This window comes from Uncinocarpus reesii, genomic scaffold, assembly GCF_000003515.1.
Source record: "Uncinocarpus reesii 1704 scaffold_5 genomic scaffold, whole genome shotgun sequence".
Classification (NCBI taxonomy): domain Eukaryota; kingdom Fungi; phylum Ascomycota; class Eurotiomycetes; order Onygenales; family Onygenaceae; genus Uncinocarpus; species Uncinocarpus reesii.
This window is the reverse complement of record NW_003052496.1, coordinates 1,599,772-1,612,917: the sequence shown is the minus strand read 5'-3', so window position 1 is coordinate 1,612,917 and position 13,146 is coordinate 1,599,772. Positions and strand designations below refer to the sequence as shown.

The following is a 13,146-nucleotide window of genomic DNA, read 5'->3' as shown; positions in this document are numbered from 1 at the left end:
ATGCGGGGTAATGATCTTGAAACGCGAGTTTGCTGACAAGTTTGAGGCCCAACAGCTTCAGCTCTCTTCACTCACCTGGATGATTCTCTCTTGAGCAGTATCTTACTGCTGTCTTCTAGTTCATTTCATCATTTCTGTTATTATTGCTGTTATCTTCCCCCTCCCTATCCCGTGGTCAAACATCACATCATAGGTGGGGCATTCATATAGCCCCCTCTAGCAAGCCTATTAAGCTGACTAGCTGGTGGGTTAACGACTCTCTTCTCACACAATCTCTCCTTCTAATCAGCAACTGTGTTTACCTGTTGCAAATCATTCTTGCAAGCCCGTTTCATTCCTTCCTGACAGGCTAGCCTAGCAGTCATGGCTTGGTCAACCTCTACCCTGATCGCAACCACCTGTCTCCTCGTCCTCATTTTCGCCCATCCCACTGTCGCCTTTGGCGCCGGCAACATCGCATCCCTGTCCCGCATCGAGGGTCAGAACTGGCGACATGGAGATATCGAGGATGTGCTTCTCACCTTGGCTATGGCGCGCGTTGCTGGGGGCAGGAAATTCTCCAAACTCGATGTGCAGAGGGTATACTTCGGCAATTGGCTGCGGGATTACAGTCAGGCAATAGATGTTGGAACTGTGAAATATGTCAGTGCTGAGGCAATTCGACTGATGCTTTGGGTTTTGGGTTTTATGAGCTTTGGGTAAGGGGGGAATCGTTGCGCGAAACTATTGATTTTATTTGCTCATCTTGATGGCAGGTATGGAACTGGTGAATTCGAAGTGACTACTGAACGTCTCGGAACATACCAACCCACCGAGCATATTGATAATCCCTTGGGGTATGCCGAGGGTGATGATGCCCGTCGTTACGATAGGCGCCTTCGAGGTCCTGTCGACGCAAACCTTGAGTTGTCGATTGATCCCCGCACCGGTAAGTTGTCCTTCATCCCGCTACGTACTTGGTTGCTTTCATATGTGTGTAACCGTCCCCGTTTCTAGGCCTCAAGAATTACATCGCCTCTGAAGATGTCGGTATCGCAACATCAGCCGGGCTGCTACGGAGCATCTTTGGTAGATGTATTGAACTTGGCCGCAGCTATGGGCGATCCGGTGATAAATCAGAATTGCATGAAGCGCTACGTCTCCTTGGGACCGGCCTGCACTGCTTAGAGGACTATGCGGCGCACTCTAATTTCACCGAGCTCTGCCTGATTGAGATGGGTGAGCAATATGTTTTCCCACATGTTGGTCGACAAACGATGATCCAGCTTCCTGGAACTCAGCGTCCAGTTTACCCGATTGTTACCGGCACTTTTGGCGGGGTAGACTTCCTGCACTCGGTTATGGGAGAATTCTCTGATAAAGCTACCCAGTCAGAAATTCAGTCTCTTGAAGGTGTTATGGAGCAATCCCAGAGCGAAGGATCCAGCAAGAGCTTTCTTCAAGAATTGCTTGCTAAAATACCGTCTGATATCTTTGGCGGGGAAGATAATTCGGGGAAGATGGACGAGTTTCAATCCAACGCCCAAGCTCAACAACAATCACACCCAAATATATCTCCAAGAGAACCGGAGGAGTGGGCTCTCTATTTGGATAACGTCAAAGCCCAGATCTACCCGATTTTGGAATGGCACGACAATTTGATGAAAACGATTAGCGAAGCAATCGAGAAATTGCCAATGATTTCCGATCTCATTGAGCAAATCCAAAACGAAATCAATGTTTTCGTGTTCTCCGTTATTGCTCCATACATTATTCCAGTCATCAACCAGGTCAAGTCGGAGCTAGAGACTGGCTCGTCGGAAGTTATCCAGAGCAGTAAACAACAACAGCACAACATCTTCAATGATGACTATTGCACTGACCCAACTCACTCAATGTTATCCAAAGATCACTTTTCAAACGTGCTGAATGAACCGGCTGGAAAGGTAGCCCAAGAAGTTGTGAGATGGGCTGTTCCCCAGATCATGCAAGCGTGGGACGATGACTACATTGACATTAATCGTACCTTGACTCGGATTATCCATGGCGTCTTCCATCATCCCGCCTATCGCGATTATGGAGAGGATGGGCAAGCTGATATCCGAGGGCTCATGTTTGGTGCTGTCGAGAAATGGTGGAGTGAGCAGGGTGGGCGTGGCCAGGACTCCCTCAGAGCACAGCTAAGCCGCGAAGGTATTAGAAACGGTGATAACCACAAGCCTGGTGTCCGGGATACCGGTCATGGATGTGGTAAGCCATTAGCTCTCCCTAAACACAAGTCTAAAAAGTCTAGTGGGATCCCCAACGTTTTGGGCGGACTTTCAGGCAGTGGCCGTTCTCAGGATGCAGATGAATTGGCAAAGATGGCTAAGAAAGCAGTCGGAGGAGGTGTCCTTGGTGACTTGGTTGGCGGTATTGTGACCGGTGCAGGAGCTGAGATTCTTGCCGGAGGGTCAGGCTACGGTGGTGGCGAGTATGTAGCGGATGAGTATAAAAAGGAGAAAGAGAAGAAAGAGAAGAAGGAAAAGAAGGAGAAAAAGAGCAAAAAGTATGATGATGGCGATGAGGATGAATATAAGAAGAAGAAGTATAAGGATTACGACGATGAAGATGATGGGTACAAGAAGAAGAAGAAAGACAAAAAGTACAAAGACGATGAGGGTGACTACGAGAAGAAGTATAAAAAATACGATGAGGATGACGACGACGACGAGGGCGAGGACGGGTACAAGAAGAAAAAAAAAGACAAGAAGCACAAGGACGATGATGACCACAAGAAGTACAAACATGAAAAAGAAACATAGCGAACAAGAGTCTTATCCAACGTATGGACGCTCTGGGTATCAGCAGGAATCTTATGGTACCGCACGCCAGGGTGGATATGACTATGAACAACCCCGATATGGCCGCGAGGACTCATACAAACGTCAAGACGAATATTCCAGGCCTGCCGAATACCAGCAAAGTGCAGGATATGGAGAGAATCAATATGGCAGCGAATACAATCAGCGAAGGTACTGCACCTATTCACATAGCTTATACTGAATATATACTAAATGTGGATAGGGCCTATGGTTCGGAAGACAGACAAGAATATCGTCAGCAATATGGCGGAGATGACTCGTTTAGGCGACAACGGTCAAAATCACGCGAAAGACAGTCAAGGCAATACGAGGCTGGACACTACGGAGGCCGGGACCAGAAGCGTCATGGCAGCGAGGAGAGAGAATATGGTGACAAGTATGGTCATCACTCCTATCAGAATCGATACGATGAGGGTGATGATTCTGGAGAGGATCATGGCCGTCGCAAGCACCGTCACCATCATCGACGAGATTCGAGTGATTAGGCTGCGCTTGATCTGATCCAGATATAACTTGAAGTGGCCAGGAATTAGCTAGTTAGTTCACATTGATGGTAGATGTTTAGTTTGGCAAACCTGGAAATGTTGCTATGATGTAGTTAACTAGTGATAGCAAACAAGACCGGTAACACTACTCCCATCTCGAGAAGATATGAAGTAACTCCTCCATCTCAAGTGCAGAATCCATGGAGCCATGTCATGTGTTAACTAGTTAGATGCGTGAAGAGTCGCAATTCCACAAGCCACAGTGCGAAAGCGTGCCCACCGCCAACACCGAAACTCACAAGGCCAATGTAACTACAAAGTTATGTAGTCAACTCGCCTGGTAACAATCAACCATCCTCCATCTTTAACAACATCGAAATCAAAGGAGCCTAACATGAGTCTGAAGAAGGAAAAGCAATAACATTTCTATTTCCAGTCTTGGTGCCATGGCACGCCAGAGAGGCACCTCAAATGCCTCCTCCCAGTCATCTCTTCCGGAGCAGAACCAGGTGAAGAAACCCCGCACGAACTGGAGAATATTCCGACGGCTCTCAGCACGGTCTATGCTAATTGCTCTCGTACTTAGGAGCTAGGGAGTATGTACGACTACTTAGCAAAGGTCATTCTCTTGGGCCCGAGTGGTGCTGGAAAGTTCGTTCAAAGCCTCTACGCTGCATATGCACACTGTTGGGAGGAACTGACATGTGAACCCCAGGTCATGCTTGCTGCATAGGTTTGTGAAGAATGAGTGTATGCTTTATCTTTTGCGCTTTTAGGATATCCCCCTGCTTGTTAGATGGAGGCGCTGATTTGCAGAAATATCGAATAGGGAGAGTTCTCTCTTCTCAAACCATCGGCGTCGAGTTCTCCTCCAAGATTGTCAAAGTCGGAACCGGTTCGCGAAGGAAAAGGATAAAGCTACAACTCTGGGACACTGCTGGGACAGAACGTTTCCGTTCCGTGTCACGCTCGTACTACCGCGGTGCAGCCGGGGCCATTTTAATATACGATGTCGCCTCTCTCGCCTCCTTCAATGCGCTCCCTACCTTCTTACTCGATGCTCGCGCGCTGGCATCGCCGAACCTAACCGTATTACTGGCGGGGAATAAGAGTGATTTGATAACAGACCCTATGGCCCATGGGGACTATTGGGAAGATGGCCAAAGAATACCCGCCACTCCCACCAGCACATCCAGCAAACAATCGCCGTTTCCGTTTGATTCCGGCGGCGGGTCTGTTCGCTCGATAAATAGCCCGATTGCGGGGACTAGGATGACAGCGACGGTTGCGCATGACCATGAGGTATCTCTGGAAGACGCGTCGCGATGGGCTGCCAGAAATAACATCCCGGTTGCCGTGGAAGTATCCGCGCTTTCTGGCGAATGTGTAGAAGAGCTCTTTACTCGGCTAGCACGGATAATTCTGACCAAGATTGAGCTTGGTGAGATCGATCCAGATGATCCCCAGAGTGGAATTCAATACGGAGACATGTTTGGCATGAGCGCCAGTGATGGTGGCAGTATCCGAAGTGGTATCACTGTTGACGATTCCTACGTTCAACTCCACAAAGGGAGGAGTCACCAAAAGAGTGGCAGGTCCTCGGCCTTGCGAGAATGGGAGGATGTTTTCCGGCTGGGTGGCACAACTAGGAGAAAGGGCTGTTGCTGATACTGCGCTGCTACGTCTGTCTTACGAGTTGAGACATTTTTTTGAATTCGCCCAATCTTGAACTTTGGGCTTTGCTTCACCTCTTCCCGGCCAGATTTTCTAGGCCACCAATGCCTTTGCATTGCACACTTGGCTTCTTGCTTTTCTATTGGAATGATACCCCCGTCACATTCGTTATGTTTTCAGTTTAACCCACCGGGATCAAGCACACATCTGTCTTGCATCAGCTGGGGCTGGCTTTCTGCTGTTGAATGTATACGCGCACCTGTTTCTCTGTAGCGAAGTGAATAATACTACAATACTTCCTAATACTAATGATAGTTTGATTGCAGAAGATTGCGCTTGAGTCTTGCGCAGCTTATCTGATTGCCTATGCTTTAATATCAAAGAGAAACTTCAGAGCAGGTGAGATAGTCCGTAGACCCTACCCTATTCAACAAAATCAACTCATGATGTGATCATATATTGGATAGCACTATCGATCACGATCTCAATATATTCTAGCTAATCTTCCACTCCAGCGATCAATGTTTTAATCCCCTTGCCGGCTTTAACCTCCAGAAATGCCTGTTCGGCGTCGGTGAAATCGACGATCTTGGTTATCAACTCTTTCACCCGAATTTTCCCAGATGCAACAAGCTCCAAGGCGAGTTTATAATCGCCACTGCCATATCGGAAGCTTCCTTTTACATTTATCTCTCCCGTACACACAGCCATCATCGGGACGCTGAACTCTGCGCGCCCCATCCCGCCCTGCACGTATGTGCCGCCGCGTCGCAGAGCGTGAATCCCCGTGTGAGCCGAAGCCTCTGCGCCGGATGCGTCAAGCACAACATCAGCTCCCTGGCCCAGGCCATGCAGTTCTTTCAACCTTGTCGCATTTTCCACGGCCGAGACCGATGCTGGCTGGAATGTCCCCGTTGCAGCATACTTTTTCGCAAATTCCAATCGCTCTTGCTGAATATCCACCGCAATGACCTTGGACGCACAAAACGCCCGCGCCACAGCGCAGCATAACAAGCCCACGGGCCCGGCGCCAAACACAACCACCTGATCGCCCGCCCTCACCCCGCCTCGCCTGGTAACGTGCACCGCAACGCCCAACGGCTCCATCAGCGCAGCTTCTTGTAGACTCATCCCCTCTGGAATCTTATAGCAAAAGTCCTCGGGCAACACATAGTACTTTGCCAGCGTGCCGTCATACGGCGGCGTCGCTGCAAAGGCCATGTCGTCGCACAGATTGTATGTGCCGCTCTTGCAAGGGTCACATCGCCGACATGGTATTCCCGGCTCGAGAGCGACGCGGTCACCGGGCTTGAGGGATCTTACGGCTGGGCCGACGGAGGTGATTATGCCGCTGGACTCGTGGCCGAGGACCATGGGCTCCTTGAGGGTGAAGGGGCCAATGACGCCGTGGTCCCAGTAGTGGACCTATGTAAGCTGTACTTAGTCGAATAAAGCCCGTTTTAGTTTCTAAAGAGCTGGTAGGAACACATACATCGCTACCGCAGATGCCAGTGTATTTCACGTTGATCATGACATCGTGGGGGTGCTTGATGGCTGGGAGGGGGCGGTCTTCGAATTTGACCTTTTTGACACTCTCGAGGACAAAAGACAAGTTCTTCTAAGGAGGATAAATGGTGTTAATTGAGTCTGGTCCGGTAATTGTCTTCACATAGGAGGTTGTTGCTTCAGCTCATGGGCAAGCAGCAAGGGTTGGGTAGCTAAGCTCCCATTGACAATGATGTCACTCACCGGGGCAGCCATCACTAAATATTTACTGTGTATTTCAATCCAACTTCATCGATAACGAACTGGTTTCTTTTGAATTTTCTAGAAGCGAAACAGCACTCGAGTTAGTAGTATTATATTAATGGCGTAGCTTTTGTGCCTTGGCCCCGTGGCGAGCTCTTGCTTAAAGCCCGGAAGTGCCCAAAGGTGGGACGGCAGCAACTAAGAACTACGGGGGCCGTTGGTTAAAGCTTCTCGCTAGTACTCCCAGCACCGGAATTTCCAAAACTGGACAAATCGGGCCGGAATCAAACTGGCATCGATGTTGGCCCGCGATTTTGGTCTGAGTAAACGACTTCCGGGATGTTATTTGCTTCCCGTCTCTCGCAAGAATGAATGTGTCTAGGCACTGTAGGAGGAGAAGATTTGAAAAATTGGAAAGCCAGGTTAATGCTGGCTATTGCATTATGCTGCAAAACTGGTATACTCCCGAAATATTCAGTAGAATCGGGGATCTTTGATCTTCTTCACTGTCTATTGCAGGAACCGAACAGTGATCCTATCTTCTTCGCCTTTCTGCAACCCGCGAACACCAATATAAACGACTTCACCAGGGACAAGGTCAACGCAATTGTCTTCAAATCTCACACCCTCAACTTTAGAATACAGCCCCCAAGCCCTTTCACCGGGGACCTTGGCTGATACTTTCAGCTGGGCTGGCGGCGTCGGGACAGAGCAAATTCTTCAGCCCCATTAGAGTACGGCAGATGTGTATACTTCACGGCTCTGCAGTGATGCATCGTGCGATTGCTTTCGTTTTCGAAAAGTAGCTGCAACCACAAGCGAAATGTTGCTTTTCAGCATCTCCAACTACGGGGAGATCATATTCCGTGATTTCAGTGCTGCAATTTTGCTCAAGGGTTACCGGCTCAGGAAGCGTCTCTGAGAGAACCTCTTCCCCTGTGGTAATGTCGAACACTTTGATGACCACTTCAACAGTTTTGGTCTGCAGAGTGAAATTGGAAGCCCATACGTCGATCTTTTCATTCTCTGACCTTGGTAGAGACGCCTTCCCCAGTGGCCGCTTAAGGCCAATCGTGACCGGTGCCAGCTCTCGTTTGATCGCGTAATATGCATGCTTGGGTCGAAGATAATAATCTACGATAGCCCAAGATGTCACTGGCCAACAATCATTCATCTGCCATACCAATGCCCCAGCACAATATTCTCGCCCTGGCCCTTTCCACTGACGCCTCCACGCACGATACGCACTAGCCAAACACTCCGCCTGCATCAACTGCGTACAGTGAATATATTGTTCAAAAGGTTCAAACTGGTACCTGATATTCTCAACCATATACAAAGCCAGCCGTCTTTCGTGGCCAATGGCTTTATTATGAAAGTCAACAGTGGACGACTGGGGGTACCTGTCGTTGTCGTTTTCCCCGCCTGGTAGGTAGGAGTCGATAGTTTCGATGCTTGGAAATCCTTCCATGCCAAATTCTGAAACGAATCTGCCGGACAGTTTGTCAAAGTTTTGATACTTCTCCTGGGTCCCATGCCAGACTAGAATAACGGGTTTAACAAAAGCGCAACCATAAGGCTAAGAAAGGCAAGAGGACGTACCGTTCCATTGATGTATATCTCCCGCCAGTGGATCCGCGCTAGATTTACCTCCCCATGGGGAGCCAAAGTGGTAGTAAGTATCAGGGCTAAGCGTCTTCATCACGTCAGCCAGGAGTTTCTCGTAAATATATCTAGCAGGGAACGTCGACTTGAGCCAGTTAGAGGGATCCTGGTCGCTTGGATTGTACCCCAACTTCTCACTTTCTGCATATTGATAATCTTCGTTGTTCCCAGCCCAGATAACGATGGACGGGTGGTGTCTGAGACGCTTGACGTTGGCAACGGCCTCGCGCTCCACCGTCTCGAGGAAGTTCTTGTACGCTGGATAATTCCCACAGGCAAACAAAAAATCCTGCCACACAAGTATGCCGAGTTCGTCACAGGTATCATAGAAAACTTGCTCTTCAAATATCCCGCCACCCCATACCCGGACCATCACTTGGTTTCCGTCAACAAGTAGCCGGAGCCAATCTCGATACTTCTTTGGGGATATTCGAGGCGTGAAGCTATCCGCTGGAATCCAGTTACTCCCTCCGCAGAAGATGGGAATGTTGTTGATTTCGAAGAAAAACGTTTCACCACCAGCCCCATCTAGCGGCTTCCGCACCACTCGAGCCTGGCGGAGTCCAATGCGCTTAGAAGAGCTATCCAGCTCGTCACCACCTCGCACCAAAGTTGCATGAAGGGTATACAGTGGTTGCCGGCCGTAGTTAGCCGGATACCAGAGTTGAGGATCGCGGATAAGAAAAGTCGCCGTGGCAATGCCGAGATCTATCACAGCCGTTGCTTGCGCTTTCACGCTGTTATGGTGGTGCACCTGTATAATCACTTCATCTGCATCCCCTTCCACTTCGACCGTCACTGTCACTTCCGCATGTTTAAGGGACTTTTCAACGCTGGTTCGACAGTGTATATCGGCAATCCGAGCCGTGAAGACCTCGAGGTTGATAGGTCTCCACGGGCCGCATGTCATCAGCATGGGTCCCCAGTCCCACCCCTGATATCCGGTTCGTCAGCCAATATCATCTGATGTTATGTTGCCCACAAGGTTATCTCACGTAATGATATTGTGCCTTTCTGACGGCACACCTGCTTGGATCCCCATTCCAACAGCCCCATAGGTGTTCTGGATGTTGCCTCTGAAGCTCCTTTCCGATCTGTAAAGCGCTATGAAAAACGATTTCCAATGTATTCTCATCTTCAGCGTCGAGCATGTCGGTCACATCGACTCTTTCCGGCACGAACATGTTTTCCGTCGACAGGATAGTCCTACCGTTTAGTTTGACCGTGGCGTATGTGTCCAAGCCGTCAAATGCGAGGACCGCTTTGCCTGCACTATCGAAGGACGGAGTAGAGAAGGTTGTCCTGTACACCCATGATTCTTCGCCCACCCACTGCACTCTGTCCTCGTTTTTCCCGACAAATGGATCTTCAATGATCCCATGGTGCATAAGATCCAAATGAATGTTTGTCGGGAACTGAGCAACGGGAAGATATTGAATGTCCTCATCAGCTGCTTTTTTGAACACCCAGTTCTGGTCAATCGGGAATGCAACCCGACGAGTAGCGCCGGAATTCATTTTTAGATATTTCAACTATTGAGAAGCAAGACCACCGCCGGCGATGGTGAATTGAGAGGAATTGAGACGCAAAAGAAATGGACCTCAAGGGGAATATTACACACTGTTAAGGGATATCGCATACTTAACTAGTAGCTACCTGTGTCCATCGCGGTCGGCAGAAACCGTCCGGAACTCAAGTGGAAGAAGGTTGAAGCTCCGTTGTTAAAGAGGAAGCTCCCGATGCTATCCCGGAATACGCTTCAAGAGGTCACATCAGAAACGCGGTCTGCGGGATGATTGACTTTGGGATTTGCGTCTAAACTGGTGCTGAAGAGACGCTGGCTTCGATTGAGCTGCAGTGTAACTATCGAGAGAACTTTGGCAAGATTTGCATTGCGAGCGTATGTTAAACAAACTTCAATGCAGTCAATTTTCGTTTTCTGTACTCCGTAACTAACTTTTACGGTTTATATTGTCAAATCGTGTGCAAGCCGGGTGCTTTGGGATCTTCCGAATAAAGGTATTAAATGGCTTCGTACTCGGATATTTACTGCTGCAATCCTCACGCCCATACTCCTTCCAGCAGACCTAGGGGAATCGTTGATTCGACTATCCTGCAATACTCGGTACATAGGTGCGGATCCCGCCCCCAAACCAGATACCCGCACACTCTCCAAACCCTTCATACAGCAAAGTGTCAGAACATGAGATACCTCCTCCACAAAAGCTTCTCAGCTTCCAACTCCTCGGCGTAACTTTTCTCAAAAGCCAGCGCCATCTCCTTCTCGACTCGCCGGTCCCCGAAATACGGCCACACTGCCCTTGTGTACTCCCAGTACTCGGGCTTGAATCCAGCGGCTTCCCAGTCAATAATGCCTACCAGCCGGCCGCCACGGACTTTGATGTTAGTTCTATGAAGATCAGAGTGCGAAAAGACAATTCTATGGTTGTTTCGATAGAGTGCGGATAGTGGAAGTTCGTCTCTGAGGGCTGCTAGGCGGCCTGGACTGAGGTAGTTGAGGAAGTCTATCTTAGAATCAAACGGCCCGTGCAGGCCTCCACCCATCCGATTGTCACGAAAGGCACCGCCTAAGGTATCACAGATCTCGTGGTTGGTGTTATGGCTGCTGGGGATTTGGCGATATTCAGAAATGCACTTTCCCAAGTCCTTTGCGAACTGAGCGCGCTCTTCGTACGTCATTCGATAGAAAACGTCGCTTAGGTCGTCTCCGGGAACCCGTGTCATCAGTAAATAGTTATGCACGGGATGATTGTTAATCCTGAGGTCCGTGTCGTTCACAACAGTGGCATTGATCAGCCGAGGGGCGTTGATCGAGGTGTATTTTTCCACCAAATGAAGCGCATTTGCTTCGCTTTTGGAAACTCTATGGCTAGATTTAAGTACAAGGCCAAATGGCAAAAATTTGATTGCTGAACCCTTTTGGGCGGGGTCGAATTTATCGACTGCTTTATTAACCAGTTTGTACAACTGGACGCATATGACAGTTGGGAGAAGGGCGAACAAGCCTCTTAGAAGAGATCTTGCGACAGCCCCAAGGGGCATTGGATCTAACAAAAAAGGTTAGCGGCGTATATTGACAAGTTCATCCGGTAGTGATATCTGACCGTTGACCAATGGCCATCCTTGATGGATCTGACGCTCAATAGCGAGAAAGTGCAATGGGTGAGAGAGGACTCTGTGGATTTGGAGGAGAAATGCTTCTGGTAGAGGGTATAGTTGCTCATCTGGTGATGTCGGAGGAGTGTAGAACCCTTTTCTTCCTTGAAGGATACCCTGAACAAAGTACCCTGGTAGTTGTCGCTCCGCAAACCACTGTAAAGGAAGAGCCGCAAGTTAGAAAACCTATCCGCTCTATGCCCTTGAAGGTAGTCAAACATTTATCTTTCCGTCCGTCAGCTGAGGGACTTTGTGCATATGAATGTGGCCATCCTGGAAAGCCGATCTCACAGTAGGAGACATAAGCCACAGGTTTTTCAGCTGGCTTGGCTTATCAGAAAATTGGATCAATGAAAACAGCTTTTCTGTAAGGTCTTTAGTTATAGCAGCTTCCAGAAGTGGTCGCAACTCCCCCTGCAGCGCGAGTCAGTGGGCGTGTCTAGGCAAACACGGAGATGGGAGAATGAATACATTAGGGCTTAATGACTCGTCGGCCAGTATTAACGGCGAAACAATATAAGTGCCTTTTAGGTTGGTTGTTGAGCCCGAGACACAACAACGATGGTTGTCACGCACACGGAGTGCCTCATCAACTTCCAATGGTAGAGCATCGTGGCGAGCGACTGTTCCATGATCAAAATTGCACCTGGACAGGGGCACGAGAGAAGAGAGATCGCGTACACTTCCGGGATAGTTGAGCTAGCTCCCGTTTGATAGATCGAAGGACGTTCTCAGCGGAGTCTGAAGATGCGGACAGCCGGTTTAGAATGTAACGGGCGGCTTCGTCTGAGTCGACCGCATCGAGGACGAAGAAGGACAGTGTGAGATGATCAATGGCAGGGAGGTCTGAGGATTTGATGGCTGCTTGCGCAAGTGAGAAATCTGAAGGATCCGACTCCATGGCGGCTGATTCCTCTCCCGATATCGAGACGCGGAGAGGCCGCCTTCCTAGTTCAGCGAGCTCTTCTTGGCAGAAAGGAGGCTGACTAATAAAGCTAAAGCTTGATAGCCAATTAACCGCCTTTGGACTAGCGGATCTCGGCCGCGACTGGCTTCCCCGCTTCATCGCATCCCAAGCATGAACGAATTAACAGCATATCGTCCTCCAGCGTGGTCCGGATCGACCAGCGCTGCAATCCAATTTTGTTGGATGCTGGCTGCGCTCAGTTTGGCGAGCCGGTACTGGCCAGACAACTCGAACTCTGACCTCTAGGGGAGATCTAGTGGCTCTTGGCTGTGTTCCCGAGCGAACAATGCGGCGGCCGACAGCTCATACAATGACAAGTTGAAGTGGAGGGCCTCCAGGTTCCCGGGTGCTCATCCCTGTGCCATGACTGTGTCCTGCGCCTTTAACCGCCCTGGGATACCCCCTTCATCGTCTCCCTGCACGATTCTGCTGGGCGCTTAAAAGCCCATAACAGGCGCGGGATTACTCGTGGAAACTGATATTTGATCTCGGATTTTCATCCCTGGCAACATTCCTCCAAGCTTAGTTATTCATCGATTAACTACCTACAAACCCAAAGCAAGAAAACAAACAATCTACGACTGAC

General features: G+C 49.4%; 5 protein-coding genes across 5 annotated transcripts; 2 read left to right on the top strand and 3 right to left on the bottom strand.

Annotated features, from left to right (window-relative positions):
- Nucleotides 1–363: 363 nt before the first annotated feature.
- Nucleotides 364–2,783, top strand: UREG_07583 (uncharacterized protein; the record flags this gene model as incomplete). The annotated part of the gene is made up of 3 exons (XM_002582764.1): nucleotides 364–698; nucleotides 756–928; nucleotides 1,024–2,783. 3 exons carry the CDS (start codon nucleotides 364–366, stop codon nucleotides 2,781–2,783), a joined length of 2,268 nt encoding a protein of 755 aa, XP_002582810.1.
- Nucleotides 2,784–4,072: 1,289 nt separating this feature from the next.
- On the top strand, nucleotides 4,073–4,996 carry UREG_07582 (GTP-binding protein ypt4; the record flags this gene model as incomplete). The annotated part of the gene is made up of 1 exon (XM_002582763.1): nucleotides 4,073–4,996. One exon carries the CDS (start codon nucleotides 4,073–4,075, stop codon nucleotides 4,994–4,996), a length of 924 nt encoding a protein of 307 aa, XP_002582809.1.
- A 504-nt stretch (nucleotides 4,997–5,500) lies between these two features.
- Nucleotides 5,501–6,763, bottom strand: UREG_07581 (sorbitol dehydrogenase 2; the record flags this gene model as incomplete). Its single annotated transcript, XM_002582762.1, has 3 exons — nucleotides 5,501–6,427; nucleotides 6,495–6,620; nucleotides 6,752–6,763. The coding sequence occupies 3 exons, from the start codon at nucleotides 6,761–6,763 to the stop codon at nucleotides 5,501–5,503; spliced, it is 1,065 nt and encodes a 354-aa protein (XP_002582808.1).
- A 742-nt stretch (nucleotides 6,764–7,505) lies between these two features.
- Nucleotides 7,506–9,933, bottom strand: UREG_07580 (uncharacterized protein; the record flags this gene model as incomplete). The annotated part of the gene is made up of 3 exons (XM_002582761.1): nucleotides 7,506–8,293; nucleotides 8,354–9,350; nucleotides 9,412–9,933. 3 exons carry the CDS (start codon nucleotides 9,931–9,933, stop codon nucleotides 7,506–7,508), a joined length of 2,307 nt encoding a protein of 768 aa, XP_002582807.1.
- A 679-nt stretch (nucleotides 9,934–10,612) lies between these two features.
- Nucleotides 10,613–12,494, bottom strand: UREG_07579 (uncharacterized protein; the record flags this gene model as incomplete). Its single annotated transcript, XM_002582760.1, has 5 exons — nucleotides 10,613–11,484; nucleotides 11,542–11,749; nucleotides 11,885–12,007; nucleotides 12,170–12,216; nucleotides 12,275–12,494. 5 exons carry the CDS (start codon nucleotides 12,492–12,494, stop codon nucleotides 10,613–10,615), a joined length of 1,470 nt encoding a protein of 489 aa, XP_002582806.1.
- Nucleotides 12,495–13,146: the final 652 nt, after the last annotated feature.